The sequence below is a fragment of the Salmo trutta genome, chromosome 13 (assembly GCF_901001165.1).
Source record: "Salmo trutta chromosome 13, fSalTru1.1, whole genome shotgun sequence".
Lineage (NCBI taxonomy): Eukaryota > Metazoa > Chordata > Actinopteri > Salmoniformes > Salmonidae > Salmo > Salmo trutta.
In genome coordinates, this window is record NC_042969.1 from 72,813,530 (window position 1) to 72,834,372 (window position 20,843).

General features: G+C 47.8%; 1 protein-coding gene across 1 annotated transcript in view; it reads left to right on the forward strand.

Annotated features, from left to right (window-relative positions):
* Positions 1–20,843, forward strand: part of LOC115206486 (RNA-binding protein Musashi homolog 2) — a 406,246-nt gene that overhangs the window by 356,005 nt on the left and 29,398 nt on the right. The window contains exon 11 of the mRNA XM_029773542.1: positions 16,785–16,904. Within this exon, the coding sequence (XP_029629402.1) occupies positions 16,785–16,904 (120 nt within the window). The remainder of the gene's footprint in view (positions 1–16,784; positions 16,905–20,843) is intronic.

Below are 20,843 nucleotides of genomic sequence, written 5' to 3' on the forward strand. Positions count from 1 at the left end.
GGGGGATGAAAGGAGACGAGGAGTAGGAGGAGGGTAAGGTATGTTTGGGGTGATGAAAGGAGACAGAGAGAGTGAGGAGGAGAGGTTAAGGGCTGTTGGGGTGATGAAAGGAGACAGAGAGAGTGAGGAGGAGAGGGTAAGGGCTGTTGGGGTGATGTTAGGAGACAGAGAGAGGAAGGAAGAGAGGGTAAGGGCTGTTGGGGTGAGGAAAGGAGACAGAGACAGAGAAAGTAAGGAGGAGAGGGTAAGGGCTGTTGGGGTGAGGAAAGGAGACAGAGAGAGTGAGGAGGAGAGGGTAAGGGCTGTTGCAGTGATGAAAGGAGACAGAGAGAGTGAGGAGGAGAGGGTAAGGGCTGTTGGGGTGATGAAAGGAGACAGAGAGAGTGAGGAGGAGAGGGTAAGGGCAGTTGGGGTGAGGAAAGGAGACAGAGACAGAGAGAGTGAGGAGGAGAGGGTAAGGGCTGTTGGGGTGAGGAAAGGAGACAGAGAGTGAGGAGGAGAGGGTAAGGGCTGTTGGGGTGAGGAAAGGAGACAGAGAGTGAGGAGGAGAGGGTAAGGGCTGTTGGGGTGAGGAAAGGAGACAGAGAGTGAGGAGGAGAGGGTAAGGGCTGTTGGGGTGAGGAAGGAGACAGAGAGTGAGGAGGAGAGTGTAAGGGCTGTTGGGGTGATGAAAGGGGACAGAGAGAGTGAGAAGGAGAGGGTAAGGGCTGTTGGAGTGATGAAAGGAGACAGAGAAAGTAAGGAGGAGAGGGTAAGGGCTGTTGGGGTGAGGAAAGGAGACAGAGAGAGTGAGGAGGAGAGGGTAAGGGCTTTTGGGGTGAGGAAAGGAGACAGAGACAGAGAGTGTGAGGAGGAGAGGGTAAGGGCTGTTGGGGTGATGAAAGGAGACAGAGAGAGTGAGAAGGAGAGGGTAAGGGCTGTTGGAGTGATGAAAGGAGACAGAGAGAGTGAGGTGGAGAGGGTCAGGGCTGTTGGAGTGATGAAAGGAGACAGAGACAGAGAGAGTGAGGAGGAGAGGGTAAGGGCTGTTGGGGTGATGAAAGGAGACCGAGAGAGTGAGGAGGAGAGGGTAAGGGCTGTTGGGGTGATGAAAGGAGACAGAGAGAGTGAGGAGGAGAGGGTAAGGCCTGTTGGGGTGATGAAAGGAGACAGAGAGTGAGGAGGAGAGGGTAAGGGCTGTTGGGGGTGAGGGAAAGGAGGCATAGAGAGTGAGTAGGAGAGGGTAAGGGCTGTTGGGGTGATGAAAGGAGACAGTGAGAGTGAGGAGGAGAGGGTAAGGGCTGTTGGGGTGATGAAAGAGACCGTGAGGAGGAGAGGGGTAAGGGCTGTTGGGGTGATGAAAAGGAGACAGAGAGAGTGAGGAGGAAGGGTAAGGGGCTGTTGGGGTGAGGAAAGGAGACAGAGACAGAGAAAGTAAGGAGGAGAGGGTAAGGGCTGTTGGGGTGAGGGAAAGGAGAAAGAGACAGAGAGAGTGAGGAGGAGAGGGTAAGGGCTGTTGGGGTGATGAAAGGAGACAGAGAGAGTGAGGAGGAGAGGGTAAGGGCTGTTGGGATGAAGAACGGAGACAAGACAGAGAGAGTGAGGAGGAGAGGGTAAGGGCTGTTGGGGTGATGAAAGGAGACAGAGACAGAGAGGAGAGAGTTGAGGAGGAGTGAGAGGTACGGGCTGTTGGAGTTGATGAAGAGACAGAGAGAGTGAGAGGAGAGGTAAGGGCTGTTGGGTGATGAAAGGAGACCAGAGAGTGAGGAGGAGAGGGTAAGGTCTGTTGGGGTGATGAAAGGACAGAGAGAGTGAGGAGGAGAGGGTAAGGGCTGTTGGGTGATGAAAGGAGACAGAGAGAGTGAGAGGAGAGGGTAAGGGCTGTTGGGGTGATGAAAGGACAGAGAGAGTGGATGAGAGGGTAAGGGCAGTTGGGGTGAGGAAAGGACAGAGACAGAGAGAGTGAAAGAGAGGGTAAGGGCTGTTGGTGGTGAGGAAAGGAGACAGAGAGTGAGGAGGGAGAGGGTAAGGGCTGTTGGGTGAGGAAAGGAGACAGAGATGAGAGGAGAGGGTAAGGGCTGTTGGTGAGGAAAGGAGACAGAGAGTGAGGAGGAAGGGTAAGGCTGTTGGGTGAGGAAAGGAGACAGAGATGAGGAGGAGAGGGTAAGGCTGTTGGGTGAGGAAGGAGACAGAGAGTGAGGAGGAGAGTGTAAGGGCTGTTGGGGTGATGAAAGGAGACAGAGAGAGTGAGAAGGAGAGGGTAAGGGCTGTTGGAGTGATGAAAGGAGACAGAGAAAGTAAGGAGGAGAGGGTAAGGGCTGTTGGGGTGAGGAAAGGAGACAGAGAGAGAGAGGGGGGAGAGGGTAAGGGCTTTTTGGGGTGAGGAAAGGAGACAGAGACAGAGAGTGTGAGGAGGAGAGGGTAAGGGCTGTTGGGGTGATGAAAGGAGACGGAGAGAGTGAGAAGGAGAGGGTAAGGGCTGTTGGAGTGATGAAAGGAGACAGAGAGAGTGAGGTGGAGAGGGTCAGGGCTGTTGGAGTGATGAAAGGAGACAGAGACAGAGAGAGTGAGGAGGAGAGGGTAAGGGCTGTTGGGGTGATGAAAGGAGACCGAGAGAGTGAGGAGGAGAGGGTAAGGGCTGTTGGGGTGATGAAAGGAGACAGAGACAGAGAGAGTGAGGAGGAGAGGGTAAGGGCTGTTGGGATGAAGAACGGAGACAGAGACAGAGAGAGTGAGGAGGAGAGGGTAAGGGCTGTTGGGGTGATGAAAGGAGACAGAGAGAGTGAGGAGGAGAGGGTAAGGGCTGTTGGGATGAAGAAGGAGACAGAGACAGAGAGAGTGAGGAGGAGAGGGTAAGGGCTGTTGGGGTGATGAAAGGAGACAGAGACAGAGACAGAGAGAGTGAGGAGGAGAGGGTAAGGACTGTTGGAGTGATGAAAGGAGACAGAGAGAGTGAGGAGGAGAGGGTAAGGTATGTTGGGGTGATGAAAGGAGACAGAGAGAGTGAGGAGGAGAGGGTAAGGGCTGTTGGGGTGAGGAAAGGAGTCAGAGATTGAGGAGGAGAGGGTAAGGGCTGTTGGGGTGAGGAAAGGAGACAGAGAGTGAGGAGGAGAGGGTAAGGGCTGTTTTGGTGAGGAAGGAGACAGAGAGTGAGGAGGAGAGGGTAAGGGCTGTTGGGGTGATGAAAGGAGACAGAGAGAGTGAGGAGGAGAGGGTAAGGGCTTTTGGGGTGATGAAAGGAGACAGAGAGAGTGAGGAGGAGAGGGTAAGGGCTGTTGTAGTGATGAAAGGAGACAGAGAGTGAGGAGGAGAGGGTAAGGGCTGTTGGGGTGATGAAAGGAGACAGAGAGTGTGAGGAGGAGAGGGTAAGGGCTGTTGGGGTGATGAAAGGAGACAGAGAGAGTGAGGAGGAGAGGGTAAGGGTTGTTGGAGTGATGAAAGGAGACAGAGACAGAGAGAGTGAGGAGGAGAGGGTAAGGGCTGTTGGGGTGAGGAAAGGAGACAGAGAGAGTGAGGAGGAGAGGGTAAGGTATGTTGGGGTGATGAAAGGAGACAGAGAGAGTGAGGAGGAGAGGGTAAGGGCTGTTGGGATGAGGAAAGGAGACAGAGAGAGTGAAGAGGAGAGGGTAAGGGCTGTTGGGGTGAGGAAAAGAGACAGAGACAGAGAGAGTGAGGAGGAGAGGGTAAGGGCTGTTGGGGGGATGAAAGGAGACAGAGAGAGTGAGGAGGAGAGGGTAAGGTATGTTGGGGTGATGAAAGGAGACAGAGAGAGTGAGGAGGAGAGGTTAAGGGCTGTTGGGGTGATGAAAGGAGACAGAGAGAGTGAGGAGGAGAGGGTGAGGGGGCTGTGGGTATGTTAGGAGACAGAGAGAGGAAGGAAGAGAGGGTAAGGGCTGTTGGGGTGAGGAAGGAGACAGAGACAGAGAAAGTAAGGAGGAGAGGGTAGGGGCTGTTGGGGGTGAGAAAGGAGACAGAGAGAGTGAGGAGGAGAGGGTAAGGGCTGTTGCAGTGATGAAAGGAGACAGAGAGAGTGAGGAGGAGAGGTAAGGGCTGTTGGGGTGATGAAAGGAGACAGAGAGAGTGAGGAGGAGGTAAGGGTAAGGGCAGTTGGGGGTGAGGGAAGGAGACAGAGACAGAGAGGGTGAGGAGGAGAGGGTAAGGGCTGTTGGGGTGAGGAAAGGAGACAGAGAGTGAGGAGGAGAGGGTAAGGGCTGTTGGGGTGAGGAAAGGGAGACAGAGAGTGAGGAGGAGAGGGTAAGGGCTGTTGGGGTGAGGAAAGGAGACAGAGAGTGAGGAGGAGGGGTAAGGGCTGTTGGGGTGAGGAAGGAGACAGAGAGTGAGGAGGAGAGTGTAAGGGCTGTTGGGGTGATGAAAGGGGACAGAGAGAGTGAGAAGGAGAGGGTAAGGGCTGTTGGAGTGATGAAAGGAGACAGAGAAAGTAAGGAGGAGAGGGTAAGGGCTGTTGGGGTGAGGAAAGGAGACAGAGAGAGTGAGGAGGAGAGGGTAAGGGCTGTTGGGGTGAGGAAAGGAGACAGAGACAGAGAGAGTGAGGAGGAGAGGGTAAGGGCTGTTGGGGTGATGAAAGGAGACAGAGAGAGTGAGAAGGAGAGGGTAAGGGCTGTTGGAGTGATGAAAGGAGACAGAGAGAGTGAGGTGGAGAGGGTCAGGGCTGTTGGAGTGATGAAAGGAGACAGAGACAGAGAGAGTGAGGAGGAGAGGGTAAGGGCTGTTGGGGTGATGAAAGGAGACCGAGAGAGTGAGGAGGAGAGGGTAAGGGCTGTTGGGGTGATGAAAGGAGACAGAGAGAGTGAGGAGGAGAGGGTAAGGCCTGTTGGGGTGATGAAAGGAGACAGAGAGTGAGGAGGAGAGGGTAAGGGCTGTTGGGGTGAGGAAAGGAGGCATAGAGAGTGAGGAGGAGAGGGTAAGGGCTGTTGGGGTGATGAAAGGAGACAGTGAGAGTGAGGAGGAGAGGGTAAGGGCTGTTGGGGTGATGAAAGAGACCGTGAGGAGGAGAGGGTAAGGGCTGTTGGGGTGATGAAAGGAGACAGAGAGAGTGAGGAGGAGAGGGTAAGGGCTGTTGGGGTGAGGAAGGGAGACAGAGACAGAGAAAGTAAGGAGGAGAGGGTAAGGGGTGTTGGGGTGAGGAAAGGAGAAAGAGACAGAGAGAGTGAGGAGGAGAGGGTAAGGGCTGTTGGGGTGATGAAAGGAGACAGAGAGAGTGAGGAGGAGAGGGTAGGGCTGTTGGTATTAAGAACGGGAGACAGAGACAGAGAGAGTGAGGAGAGAGGGTAAGGCTGTGGGGTGATGAAAGGAGACAGAGACAGAGAGAGAGAGTGAGGAGGAGAGGTAAGGGCTGTTGGAGTTGATGAAAGGAGACAGAGAGAGTGAGGAGGAGAGGGGTAAGGGCTGTTGGGGATGAAAGGATGACAGAGAGAGTGAGGAGGAGAGGGTAAGGGCTGTTGGGGTGATGAAGGGACAGAGAGAGTGAGGAGGAGAGGGTAAGGGCTGTTGGTTGATGAAAGGAGACAGAGAGAGTGAGGAGGAGAGAGGGTAAGGGCTGTTGGGGTGATGAATAGGAGACAGAGAGAGTGAGGATGAGAGGGTAAGGGCAGTTGGGGTGAGGAAAGGAGACAGAGACAGAGAGAGTGAGGAAGAGAGGGTAAGGGCTGTTGGGGTGAGGAAAGGAGACAGAGAGAGAGAGGAGAGGGTAAGGGCTGTTGGGGTGAGGAAAGGAGACAGAGAGTGGAGGAGGGAGAGGGTAAGGGCTGTTGGGGTGAGGAAAGGAGACAGAGAGTGAGGAGGAGAGGGTAAGGGCTGTTGGGGTGAGGAAAGGAGACAGAGAGTGAGGAGGAGAGGGTAAGGGCTGTTGGGGTGAGGAAGGAGACAGAGAGTGAGGAGGAAAGTGTAAGGGCTGTTGGGGTGATGAAAGGAGACAGAGAGAGTGAGAAGGAGAGGGTAAGGGCTGTTGGAGTGATGAAAGGAGACAGAGAAAGTAAGGAGGAGAGGGTAAGGGCTGTTGGGGTGAGGAAAGGAGACAGAGAGAGTGAGGAGGAGAGGGTAAGGGCTTTTGGGGTGAGGAAAGGAGACAGAGACAGAGAGTGTGAGGAGGAGAGGGTAAGGGCTGTTGGGGTGATGAAAGGAGACGGAGAGAGTGAGAAGGAGAGGGTAAGGGCTGTTGGAGTGATGAAAGGAGACAGAGAGAGTGAGGTGGAGAGGGTCAGGGCTGTTGGAGTGATGAAGGAGACAGAGACAGAGAGAGTGAGGAGGAGAGGGTAAGGGCTGTTGGGGTGATGAAAGGAGACCGAGAGAGTGAGGAGGAGAGGGTAAGGGCTGTTGGGGTGATGAAAGGAGACAGAGAGAGTGAGGAGGAGAGGGTAAGGCCTGTTGGGGTGATGAAAGGAGACAGAGAGTGAGGAGGAGAGGGTAAGGGCTGTTGGGGTGAGGAAAGGAGGCATAGAGAGTGAGGAGGAGAGGGGTAAGGGCTGTTGGGGTGATGAAAGGAGACAGTGAGAGTGAGGAGGAGAGGGTAAGGGCTGTTGGGGTGATGAAAGAGACCGTGAGGAGGAGAGGGTAAGGGCTGTTGGGGTGATGAAAGGAGACAGAGAGAGTGAGGAGGAGAGGGTAAGGGCTGTTGGGGTGAGGAAAGGAGACAGAGACAGAGAAAGTAAGGAGGAGAGGGTAAGGGCTGTTGGGGTGAGGAAAGGAGACAGAGACAGAGAGAGTGAGGAGGAGAGGGTAAGGGCTGTTGGGGTGATGAAAGGAGACAGAGAGAGTGAGGAGGAGAGGGTAAGGGCTGTTGGGATGAAGAACGGAGACAGAGACAGAGAGAGTGAGGAGGAGAGGGTAAGGGCTGTTGGGGTGATGAAAGGAGACAGAGACAGAGACAGAGAGAGAGAGTGAGGAGGAGAGGGTAAGGGCTGTTGGAGTGATGAAAGGAGACAGAGAGAGTGAGGAGGAGAGGGTAAGGGCTGTTGGGGTGATGAAAGGAGACAGAGAGAGTGAGGAGGAGAGGGTAAGGGCTGTTGGGGTGATGAAAGGAGACAGAGAGAGTGAGGAGGAGAGGGTAAGGGCTGTTGGGGTGATGAAAGGAGTAAGAGAGAGTGAGGAGGAGAGGGTAAGGGCTGTTGGGGTGATGAAAGGAGACAGAGAGAGTGAGGAGGAGAGGGTAAGGGCAGTTGGGGTGAGGAAAGGAGACAGAGACAGAGAGAGTGAGGAGGAGAGGGTAAGGGCTGTTGGGGTGAGGAAAGGAGACAGAGAGTGAGGAGGAGAGGTTAAGGGCTGTTGGGGTGAGGAAAGGAGACAGAGAGTGAGGAGGAGAGGGTAAGGGCTGTTGGGGTGAGGAAGGAGACAGAGAGTGAGGAGGAGAGGGTAAGGGCTGTTGGGGTGATGAAAGGAGACAGAGAGAGTGAGGAGGAGAGGGTAAGGGCTTTTGGGGTGATGAAAGGAGACAGAGAGAGTGAGAAGGAGAGGGTAAGGGCTGTTGGAGTGATGAAAGGAGACAGAGAAAGTAAGGAGGAGAGGGTAAGGGCTGTTGGGGTGAGGAAAGGAGACAGAGAGAGTGAGGAGGAGAGGGTAAGGGCTTTTGGGGTGAGGAAAGGAGACAGAGACAGAGAGTGTGAGGAGGAGAGGGTAAGGGCTGTTGGGGTGATGAAAGTAGACAGAGAGAGTGAGGAGGAGAGTGTAAGGGCTGTTTGGGTGATGAAAGGAGACAGAGACAGAGAGAGTGAGGAGGAGAGGGTAAGGGCTGTTGGAGTGATGAAAGGAGACAGAGAGAGTGAGGAGGAGAGGGTAAGGGCTGTTGGGGTGATGAAAGGAGACAGAGAGTGTGAGGAGGAGAGGGTAAGGGCTGTTGGGGTGATGAAAGGAGACAGAGAGAGTGAGGAGGAGAGGGTAAGGGTTGTTGGAGTGATGAAAGGAGACAGAGACAGAGAGAGTGAGGAGGAGAGGGTAAGGGCTTTTGGGGTGAGGAAAGGAGACAGAGAGTGAGGAGGAGAGGGTAAGGGCTGTTGGGGTGATGAAAGGAGACAGAGAGAGTGAGGAGGAGAGGGTAAGGGCTGTTGGGGTGAGGAAAAGAGACAGAGACAGAGAGAGTGAGGAGGAGAGGGTAAGGGCTGTTGGGGGGATGAAAGGAGACAGAGAGAGTGAGGAGGAGAGGGTAAGGGCTGTTGGGGTGATGAAAGGAGACAGAGAGAGTGAGGAGGAGAGGTTAAGGGCTGTTGGGGTGATGAAAGGAGACAGAGAGAGTGAGGAGGAGAGGGTAAGGGCTGTTGGGGTGAGGAAAGGAGACAGAGAGTGAGGAGGAGAGGGTAAGGGCTTTTGGGGTGAAGAAAGGAGACAGAGAGAGTGAGAAGGAGAGGGTAAGGGCTGTTGGAGTGATGAAAGGAGACAGAGAGAGTGAGGAGGAGAGGGTTAGGGCTGTTGGAGTGATGAAAGGAGACAGAGACAGAGAGAGTGAGGAGGAGAGGGTAAGGGCTGTTGGGGTGATGAAAGGAGACAGAGAGAGTGAGGAGGAGAGGGTAAGGGCTGTTGGGGTGATGAAAGGAGACAGAGAGAGTGAGGAGGAGAGGGTAAGGGTTGTTGGAGTGATGAAAGGAGACAGAGAGAGTGAGGAGGAGAGGGTAAGGCCTGTTGGGGTGATGAAAGGAGACAGAGAGAGTGAGGAGGAGAGGGTAAGGGCTGTTGGGGTGAGGAAAGGAGGCATAGAGAGTGAGGAGGAGAGGGTAAGGGCTGTTGGGGTGATGAAAGGAGACAGAGAGAGTGAGGAGGAGAGGGTAAGGGCTGTTGGGGTGATGAAAGGAGACAGAGAGAGAGAAAGTAAGTAGGAGAGGGTAAGGGCTGTTGGGGTGAGGAAGGAGACAGAGAGAGTGAGGAGGAGAGGGTAAGGGCTTTTGGGTGAGGAAAGGAGACAGAGAAAGTAAGGAGGAGAGGGTAAGGGCTGTTGGGGTGATGAAAGGAGACAGAGAGAGTGAGGAGGAGAGGGTAAGGGCTGTTGGGGTGAGGAAAGGAGACAGAGAAAGTAAGTAGGAGAGGGTAAGGGCAGTTGGGGTGAGGAAAGGAGACAGAGAGAGTGAGGAGGAGAGGGTAAGGGCTTTTGGGGTGAGGAAAGGAGACAGAGACAGAGAGAGTGAGGAGGAGAGGGTAAGGGCTGTTGGGGTGATGAAAGGAGACAGAGAGAGTGAGGAGGAGAGGATAAGGGCTGTTGGGATGAAGAACGGAGACAGAGACAGAGAGAGTGAGGAGGAGAGGGTAAGGGCTGTTGGGGTGAGGATAGGAGACAGAGAGAGTGAGGAGGAGAGGGTAAGGGCTGTTGGGGTGAGGATAGGAGACAGAGTTAGTGAGGAGGAGAGGGTATGTCTAGCCATAGAACATAGCATGCCCGTTCGTAAATCTGGCCCTGTTCTCAGCATGTTCCCCAGGTCCCCTCCTCATAGCCTGCTATGTGCTATGGCTAGACAGCTGTTTCTGTTACTTAGCCCGTTAACAACCATTGGAACATAGTTCAGCCTGCGGATGATGTCCCAGAATACCTTGTCCCAGAGAACTGCCATGCTGTCATAGTTTAAAATAGATTCTAAATCACAATTGTCTGGCCTTTCTCCCTCACAGCCCTGGTGTGGTTTTAGTCATTAGGAAGAATAAGCTCATACTTCCTGTGTGCACAAGACTCAATGAGCAATGTAGCAGAGGTCTCTGCAGTGTAGCGCCATTCATTCTCATTTGGGCTGCAGGAGCACCACCTCCCTCCCTGTATGTGTGTGTGAGAGAGAGAGAGGACGGAGTAGAGAGAGAGAGGACGGAGAAGAGAGAGAGAGAGAGAACAGAGAAGAGAGAGAGAGAGAACGGAGAAGAGAGAGAGAGAGGACTGGAGAAGAGATAGAGAGGACTGGAGAAGAGAGAGAGAGGACTGGAGAAGAGAGAGAGAGAGAGGACTGGAGAAGAGAGAGAGAGAGAGAGAGAGAGAGAAGAGAGAGAGAGGACAGAGAAGAGAGAGGACAGAGAAGAGAGAGAGAGAGAGGACTGGAGAAGAGAGAGAAGACTAGAGAAGAGAGAGAGAGAGGACTGGAGAAGAGCGAGAGAGAGAGAGGACGGAGAAGAGAGAGAGAGGACAGAGAAGAGAGAGAGAACAGAGAAGAGAGAGAGAGGTCTGGAGGAGAGAGAGAGACAGGACTGGAGAAGAGAGAGAGGGTTGGTATAGACATAGGAGAAACAGGCAGAGTAGTAGGCAAAGAGCCAAATGCAACAAGGAGATTTAGGAGTGCTAGTCAAAGAGGAAGATAGGTAGCAGAGTAGAGAGACGGGTAAACAAGGCAGCACAGACTGTATAGGTCTGGTCCTCTCGGCGTCAACCCAAATGATGGCTTTGTTCCCTGCAGAAACTACCAGCTAAATATATAGAAACCTGCAGAAACTACCAGCTAAATATATAGAAACCTGCAGAAACTACCAGCTAAATATATAGAAACCTGCAGAAACTACCAGCTAAATATATAGAAACCTGCAGAAACTACCAGCTAAATATATAGAAACCTGCAGAAACTACCAGCTAAATATTTAGAAACCAGCAGAAACTACCAGCTAAATATATAGAAACCAGCAGAAACTACCAGCTAAATATATAGAAACCTGCAGAAACTACCAGCTAAATGTATAGAAACCTGCAGAAACGACCAGCTAAATATATAGAAACCTGCAGAAACTACCAGCTAAATATATAGAAACCTGCAGAAACTACCAGCTAAATATATAGAAACCTGCAGAAACTACCAGCTAAATATATAGAAACCTGCAGAAACTACCAGCTAAATATATAGAAACCAGCAGAAACTACCAGCTAAATATATAGAAACCTGCAGAAACTACGAGCTAAATATATAGAAACCTGCAGAAACTACCAGCTAAATATATAGAAACCTGCAGAAACTACCAGCTAAATATATAGAAACCTGCAGAAACTACCAGCTAAATATATAGAAACCAGCAGAAACTACCAGCTAAATACATAGAAACCTGCAGAAATGACCAGCTAAATACATAGAAACCTGCAGAAACTACCAGCTAAATATATAGAAACCTGCAGAAACTACCAGCTAAATATATAGAAACCTGCAGAAACTACCAGCTAAATATATAGAAACCTGCAGAAACTACCAGCTAAATATATAGAAACCAGCAGAAACTACCAGCTAAATATATAGAAACCTGCAGAACTACCAGCTAAATATATAGAAACCAGCAGAAACTACCAGCTAAATAGATAGAAACCTGCAGAAACGACCAGCTAAATATATAGAAACCTGCAGAAACTACCAGCTAAATATATAGAAACCTGCAGAAACTACCAGCTAAATATATAGAAACCTGCAGAAACGACCAGCTAAATATATAGAAACCTGCAGAAACGACCAGCTAAATACATAGAAACCTGCAGAAACTACCAGCTAAATATATAGAAACCTGCAGAAACTACCAGCTAAATATATAGAAACCTGCAGAAACTACCAGCTAAATATATAGAAACCTGCAGAAACTACCAGCTAAATATATAGAAACCTGCAGAACTACCAGCTAAATATATAGAAACCAGCAGAAACTACCAGCTAAATAGATAGAAACCTGCAGAAACGACCAGCTAAATATATAGAAACCTGCAGAAACTACCAGCTAAATCTATAGAAACCTGCAGAAACTACCAGCTAAATATATAGAAACCTGCAGAAACGACCAGCTAAATATATAGAAACCTGCAGAAACGACCAGCTAAATACATAGAAACCTGCAGAAACTACCAGCTAAATATATAGAAACCTGCAGAAACTACCAGCTAAATATATAGAAACTTGCAGAAACTACCAGCTAAATATATAGAAACCAGCAGAAACTACCAGCTAAATATATAGAAACCAGCAGAAACTACCAGCTAAATATATAGAAACTTGCAGAAACGACCAGCTAAATATATAGAAACCAGCAGAAACTACCAGCTAAATATATAGAAACCAGCAGAAACGACCAGCTAAATATATAGAAACCTGCAGAAACGACCAGCTAAATATATAGAAACCTGCAGAAACGACCAGCTAAATATATAGAAACCTGCAGAAACGACCAGCTAAATATATAGAAACCTGCAGAAACGACCAGCTAAATATATAGAAACCTGCAGAAACTACCAGCTAAATATATAGAAACCAGCAGAAACTACCAGCTAAATATATAGAAACCTGCAGAAACTACCAGCTAAATATATAGAAACCAGCAGAAACTACCAGCTAAATATATAGAAACCTGCAGAAACTACCAGCTAAATATATAGAAACCTGCAGAAACTACCAGCTATATATATAGAAACCTGCAGAAACTACCAGCTAAATATATAGAAACCTGCAGAAACTACCAGCTAAATATAGAGAAACCTGCAGAAACTACCAGCTAAATATATAGAAACCTGCAGAAACTACCAGCTAAATATATAGAAACCTGCAGAAACTACCAGCTAAATATATAGAAACCTGCAGAAACTACCAGCTAAATATATAGAAACCTGCAGAAACTACCAGCTAAATATATAGAAACCTGCAGAAACGACCAGCTAAATATATAGAAACCTGCAGAAACGACCAGCTAAATATATAGAAACCTGCAGAAACTACCAGCTAAATGTATAGAAACCTGCAGAAACTACCAGCTAAATATATAGAAACCTGCAGAAACGACCAGCTAAATATATAGAAACCTGCAGAAACTACCAGCTAAATATAGAGAAACCTGCAGAAACTACCAGCTAAATATATAGAAACCTGCAGAAACTACCAGCTAAATATATAGAAACCTGCAGAAACTACCAGCTAAATATATAGAAACCAGCAGAAACTACCAGCTAAATATATAGAAACCTGCAGAAACTACCAGCTAAATATATAGAAACCTGCAGAAACTACCAGCTAAATATATAGAAACCTGCAGAAACTACCAGCTAAATATATAGAAACCTGCAGAAACGACCAGCTAAATGTATAGAAACCTGCAGAAACTACCAGCTAAATGTATAGAAACCTGCAGAAACTACCAGCTAAATATATAGAAACCAGCAGAAACTACCAGCTAAATATATAGAAACCTGCAGAAACTACCAGCTAAATGTATAGAAACCTGCAGAAACTACCAGCTAAATATATAGAAACCTGCAGAAACTACCAGCTAAATATATAGAAACCTGCAGAAACTACCAGCTAAATATATAGAAACCAGCAGAAACTACCAGCTAAATATATAGAAACCAGCAGAAACTACCAGCTAAATATATAGAAACCTGCAGAAACTACCAGCTAAATATATAGAAACCTGCAGAAACTACCAGCTAAATATATAGAAACCTGCATAAACGACCAGCTAAATATATAGAAACCTGCAGAAACGACCAGCTAAATATATAGAAACCTGCAGAAACTACCAGCTAAATGTATAGAAACCTGCAGAAACTACCAGCTAAATGTATAGAAACCTGCAGAAACTACCAGCTAAATATATAGAAACCTGCAGAAACTACCAGCTAAATATATAGAAACCTGCAGAAACTACCAGCTAAATATATAGAAACCTGCAGAAACTACCAGCTAAATATATAGAAACCTGCAGAAACTACCAGCTAAATATATAGAAACCTGCAGAAACTACCAGCTAAATATATAGAAACCTGCAGAAACTACCAGCTAAATATATAGAAACCTGCAGAAACTACCAGCTAAATATATAGAAACCTGCAGAAACTACCAGCTAAATATATAGAAACCAGCAGAAACTACCAGCTAAATATATAGAAACCAGCAGAAACTACCAGCTAAATATATAGAAACCTGCAGAACTACCAGCTAAATATATAGAAACCTGCAGAAACTACCAGCTAAATGTATAGAAACCTGCAGAAACTACCAGCTAAATATATAGAAACCTGCAGAAACTACCAGCTAAATATATAGAAACCTGCAGAAACTACCAGCTAAATATTGGCTTTTTCTCTCCAGTAATAATGGAGCCATGAAATTGATTTAATGTCGCTGAGGTTCTCCTGGGCGGCGCCTCTGCAGTCTGTGAATACAAAACAATGAACCTCCACAGCTGCCCTAAGATCTATTAATTAACCCAGCTAATCCCCAACACCTTATCTCTCTCAACAACTTTTCCCATCCAACACTAACTTTGGAACACAGAGGCTACAGGGTACCGAGACGCATCTTTGGCAGTGAAGGAGAATCACAGATTGACACTTTTTTGTCTCGTAAAATATTTGGCATTTGTTGTGAAATGTTTGACTTGATGTCTGAGGAGATTGGAGGGCAGATAGCAAATCATTTGTATGCTTGTGAGAATCCAAGCTCAGTTTGAACACAGTGTGAGAAGCATACCTGTCCAATCCTACCTCACTGCGCTGCCACAGAGAGAGAGGAAGAGGGAGAGAGATATATTTCTGTTCATCATGGCCTTATCTACCAACCAGTCTCTCTCTCAGCATGGTCCTCCTCCACATTGACCTTCAGGCCCCTACCCATGTAGTGTCCCTGCAGGAGGGGAACCACCTCATCCTGGACACCACAGTGTTCCTCTTAACCCCCACCAACCCTTAACACAGCCCCTCAGAGCACAGCATTCAGGCCCACTTACCTCCACCAGCTCTCTGATTGTCCTCTTTCCTAGAACCTCGCTTCCACTCGTCCTTTTCGTTCTCTTGTCTCTGCCCTTTCTTCTGGTGGCCTTTTTGGACTGGTCTAGTGAGTGGGCCTGCCTCAAACCAAGGGCCCCACGTCGCTCAATAACTTCCTCCTGCGGACAGATCACTGTCCTATCATACGCGCACTGGCGTGTCCCCTCTCAATATTACAAATCAACTCAGTCTTTTGTTCAGACTTGTTCCTAATCTCGTCCCAAAGTCCAATTTGTTGATTATATATTAGCACCAAATCAGAGGTTATGAAGTGCCCTAATAGATCAGGATGGGGACTGGCTTTGTTTAATAAGAGAGAAGAGAAAGAAGCAGAGACAGAGAGACAAGTGGAATTACATGCCGTCCCTCCTATCTGAAGACAACCATCTGCCAATGTCACTGCTCCATTGTGCCTGGGCCCTCTACCATGAATAGCCCTCTGCAGCCAAAGATGTTTTAATTAGTGAGAGAGATGGTCTGTAATTATATTTATATCATAATAAGTCCTCGTCCTCCTCGCTGGGTCTTTCATTGTCTCCCTCTATGAGGATGATATTTAATTCTAATGTTAGAACACTGTAGATTCAGTCAAAGTGAACATCCCGGTCCTCGATGGGCAAGTACACACTCTCGGGAGCTGGTCCGTGTTCGCACGCACACACACACGCACACACACACCATCTCTCTGCCATGTCCAACTTCACCAACAACCCTTCCCCAATCAATTTATTATCAAAGGCTACAACTGTATTTTTGACAAAAGCGAACCACTTTACTGGTTGCCGTTGCTTATCAAAGCCTAAACAGCAGCTGATTAGTTGCCTGACTGCCACTCCCTCTTCTTTGTGTGAATATGTTGAAAGAATAGGTAACCACAAAGATGTACATTAGAAGGCTATTGTCCAAAGTCTACCTATATTGACTGGCCTATGCATTGTTTAACTGAGTGCATACTGCATGTAAAGATCTTTGTAGAATGCTGTGGAGACCGTCTTCTTTGTTATATTTGTTTGCAAGTTAAATCATTGACAGGGAAAGAGATAATGAAGAGCAGAAAAGGGCTTGTGTGCTTTCAAACCACAGACAATTGAGCCTCATTGTATTATGAATATTGGGAACAATGGCGAAACACTTGAAAGAAAGGAACATTTCAATATGCACGCACTCTCTCTCTCTCTCTTCTCTTCCTCTCTCTCTTCTCCTCTCTCCTCTCCTCTATCTAGAATCTCCCCAACCTGTGTCCTCCTGCCCCAGCCAACCTCCACCCAAAGGGCAGTCAGAACTAAGCAATGAATCCCAGATGCCCAGACCCATAATAACACCATAAAGCGCTGATAAAACAGGTCGGCAGAGGGATGACAGGTCGACTGAGGCTGGGGCTGAGGCTTGCCCAAGCCTACCCAGAGTCGCCTCTCTTCCACAAATCATCCCTCCATCCCACTGTTCCTCCCTCGTTCCCCAGGCTCAGCAGTCCGCCGGGGCTTTCTGGAGACCAAATTATCCTCCTGATTGATTGAGTTCCAAAGCATAAACCTCACCGGCCGACAACTGCAGCTGATTCGCTCTCCCGACTTTACGGCTTTCTCTCTCCCTCCCTCCCTCCCTTCCTCTGCACAGAGCGCACAGAGCCGACGAGATAAATGACTTAAGTGGACGACAAAGTGTGCAAGCGTGTTGCAAATTTCCATATCGGTCTTCATGGTGCATGATGTTTGTTGTGTTTCCAAGTTAACCCTTTATTTCCCGTTCTTGAGGATCTGGAAGACTGGTCCCTCCCCCTGATACGCCAGCTTGCCAGCTAGAAGATTCCCTCACTTGTCTTTTCCTCATGTTAGAAAATGATGTCACTCGCTAATCCAAAACTAATCCCAGTTACTGGGCATATGGAGAGATACATACACTAAGACACACTCAGTCACTCTCTCTCACACGAGTCGACCCCCTCCCCATACACACAGATTAAAACGTTCACTCTTTCTCACACAACCCCCCCCCCCCCCACACACACAGTCACACACAGTCACACACAGTCACACACAATCCGACCCCTCACACACACACTCTCTCTCCCACACACACTGATGCCTTGTCCCCCTCTGTCCCCCAGGCTTCCCAGCGACGGCGTATGGACCGGTGGCAGCAGCGGCAGTGGCGGCAGTGCGTGGCTCAGGTAGGGGGGCCCGTGGAAGAGGTGGCTACATGGCATACCAGCAGAACGCAGGGGCAGGTAAACGCTCTGTCGGTATTCTGTGTGGCTACTGCTGCGCTCCATGCTCTGTTCTCACTGGCCTCCGATAACTCCTCTCTCACCTGCTGTATACACACACACACACACACACACACACACACACACACACACACACACACACACACACACACACACACACACACTCTTAATAGACAAGAGAGGAAAGAAAGAGCATACTAAACTCCCCTTCTCTCCTCACTTGCCTCTGCACTGGCTAGAATAGACAGAGGATGAGGATAGGACCAGGGTAGCAGTCTTTAGTTGTCTTGTTACAGAGCTACTATACCTGCCAGCTCTGTGTTTGATAGGTAGGAATTCTACCTACTGTAATGTACCTCCACAGTACAATATGTGACTGCAGATCCAGGGAGCAGGATGTTGATTTCTCATGTGTCTGTCACTCATATCACTCATACACCTCTTTCAGAGAAGGCTCCTAACTTGAAATCAGCATGTGCTGATGTGCCTATTGATATCGATTAGTTTACTAAAAAATCTGACTTCCACACAAATCTCAAGTTAGGATACGGCTTGCTCCTATAAGACCTTCCAGTCTCTAAATAACCAAGCCAGCATCATGAGTGTCCAGATTCCTGAGTCCTGCTTAAATTGGCTCCCTCGTTGACTTTTTCTATTCCCTGGCCATTGATTGGCTTGTACGATAGCTTAATCAATCACACTGACTTTGTCCACAGACACAGCAATATATAGCTAAATAAACACTGGAGAAAAACAAGCGGCGGGGCAGGAATTGACAGATGGCATTTTGGCTGCGAGGAAAAATGATCGGACACTAATTGTCTGTCAGAACGCCTGGCCCCTGGAAGCAGTGTGGTGCTGGGCTGCACTCTGACAGTTAGGGTTGGAGGTTCAGCCTAACACACACTCACCGCACACACACACCTGATATGAGAAATTAAAAGCAGATACTTTGATGGCTTATGTCCTAGGTGAGTCTGGGGGATGACGACAGGGGCAAGTATAAAGGCTATGGTTAGACTAGACTGGGTTTATCCTACTTTACTCCATGCAAGTTAGTGCAGGGCTGGCCTAGGCAATACAGCTGGGCTGAGCTGGGCGAGGCAGAGAGCCAGTAACAGAGCTAGCCCTTGGCTACAGTACAGTATGTTGCTCCAGCTCTTCCACTGACTGTCTCCTGGATGATTCTGTCACTGTATCACACTCAGGGAGAACCAGAGGGGAAGGCTAAGGGACCAACAGGGTCCACAGAGCCCATATTGCTGACATTTAGACTTGACCTTTCTCTGCAACTTCATCTAGTACTCATTACCAAGAGACATGAGTTTACAAACTCCACTCTGCATAGATCTAGTCTGAAGTGAAGGAGCAGATGGAGTTTTGATATATAGCTGGGTAGCTTACCCACCATGCTAACTGGCTTTTGTGTGATGCTAAAGGATGGCTCTCAGAGTAATAATTACATTCTAATGTTGTCCCCTGGCTGAGCCCTTCTGCAATTGGCTCAGGTTATATGTGGTCATCTCACAGTTACTGTAACTCACTCATCATCAAGAACAAGACAATCATGTGTTGGAATGTTTTGAAGTGATTCAGCAGATGTTTGCAGATGTAGGTCCTCGAAGCACATCTGTTCAATGCAACTGGTTCTGTTCCCAGAGCAACAGTACGCTACAAAGGACAATCTCTCGGATCATGTTAGGCTGTTATGCAGATGATTTAGTTACTCAAAAGATAACTTGACCTAATCTCAAACATAAGCCATCGCAATATTCAATACTTACAGTTGAAGTCAGAAGTTTACATACACCTTAGCCAAATACATTTAAACTCAGTTTTTCACAATTCCTGACATTTAGTCCTAGTAAAAATTCCCTGTTTTAGGTCAGTTAGGATCACCACTTTATTTTAAGAATGTGAAATGTCAGAATAATAGTAGAGAGAATGATTTATTTCAGCTTTTATTTCTTTCATCACATTCCCAGTGGGTCAGAAGTTTACATACATTCAATTAGTATTTGATAGCATTGTCTTTAAATTGTTTAACTTGAGTCAAACGTTTCGGGTAGCCTTCCACAAGCTTCCCACAATAAATTATGTACATTTTGGCCCATTCCTCCTGACAGAGCTGGTGTAACTGAGTCAGGTTTGTAGGCCTCCTTGCTCGCACACGCTTTTTCAGTTCTGCCCACATATTTTCTATGTCATTGAGGTCAGGGCTTTGTGATGGCCACTCCAATATCTTGACTTTGTTGTCCTTAAGCCATTTTGCCACAACTTTGGAACTATGCTTGGGGTCAATGTCCATTTGGAAGACCCATTTGCGACCAAGCTTTAACTTCCTGACTGATATCTTGAGATGTTGCTTCAATATATCCACATAATTGTCCTACCTCATGATGCCATCTATTTTGTGAAGTGCACCAGTCCCACCTGCAGCAAAACACCCCCATAACATAATGCTGCCACCCCCGTGCTTCACAATTGGGATGGTGTTCTTCGGCTTGCAAGCCTCCCCCTTTTTCCTCCAAACATAACGATGGTCATTATGGCCAAACAGTTCTATTTTTGCTTAATCCGACCAGAGGACATTTCTCCAAAAAGTATGATCTTTGTCCCCATGTGCAGTTGCAAACCGTAGTCTGGCTTTTTTATGGTGGTTTTGGAGTAGTGGCTTCTTCCTCGCTGAGCGGCCTTTCAGGTTATGTCGATATAGGACTCGTTTTACTGTGGATATATATACTTTTCTACCAGTTTCCTCCAGCATCTTCAAAAGGTCCTTTGCTGTTGTTCTGGGATTGATTAGCATTTTTCGCACCAAAGTACGTTCATCTCTAGGAGACAGAACGCGGCTCCTTCCTGAGCGGTATGGCGGCTGCGTGGTCCCATGGTGTTTATACTTGCGTACTATTGTTTGTACAGATGAATGTGGTACCTTCAGGCGTTTGGAAATTGCTCCCAAGGATGAACCAGACTTGTGGAGGTCTACAATTTTTTTTCTGAGGTCTTGGCTGATTTCTTTGGATTTTCCCATGATGTCAAGCAAAGAGGCACGGAGTTTGAAGGTAGGCCTTGAAATACATCCACAGGTACACCTCCAATTGACTCAAATGATGTCAATTAGCCTATCAGAAGCTTCTAAAGCTATGACATAATTTTCTGGAATTTTCCAAGCTGTTTAAAGGCACAGTCAACTTAGTGTATGTAAACTTCTGACCCACTGGAATTGTGATACAGTGAATTATAAGTGAAATAATCTATCTGTTAACAATTATTGGAAAAATTACACAAAGTAGATGTCCTAACCGACTTGCCAAAACTATAGTTTGTTAACAAGAAATTTGTGGAGTGGTTGAAAAACGAGTTTTAATGACTCCAACCTAAGTGTATGTAAACTTCCGACTTCAACTGTAACTATGGACATGGGTTTTGAATTACAATTGAAAAAAGAAGAGGGTGACAAGGCAGTGAAACCCGAGGAAGATGTTAACACATTATCCATCAAACACACACCTGGCAGTACAGGATGCCCTCTTTTAGCTCCCCAGGGGTCCCCCAGGCCTACCCAGCCTCTACCTGGCGTGCCCTAGGGCAATATGGTCTAGATTAAAGATTATTTCATCAGATAGTGGGAGCAGTGTTGTAGGGATGTAGGGATGTTGGACCTGCTAGTCAGTGGGTCCTGCTGCTAGATTAAAACCCTCACATAGAACAATAGTATTTAAGACTAGGAATACACCTTTTGATCCACCTGCAATCCTCAGATCTATGATGCCCTTCTTTATCTAGATTAAGATTTCATTATATTATGTTCCCCTTTCACCAATACATCTCTAAAAGTAAAGTCAGGAACTATTTCATGTCGGAATCAAAAAGTAACCAGGATTCTTTGATTTTGAAGTTATTACACCGGCGCAGAATCCGTTTGTAGATGATCAC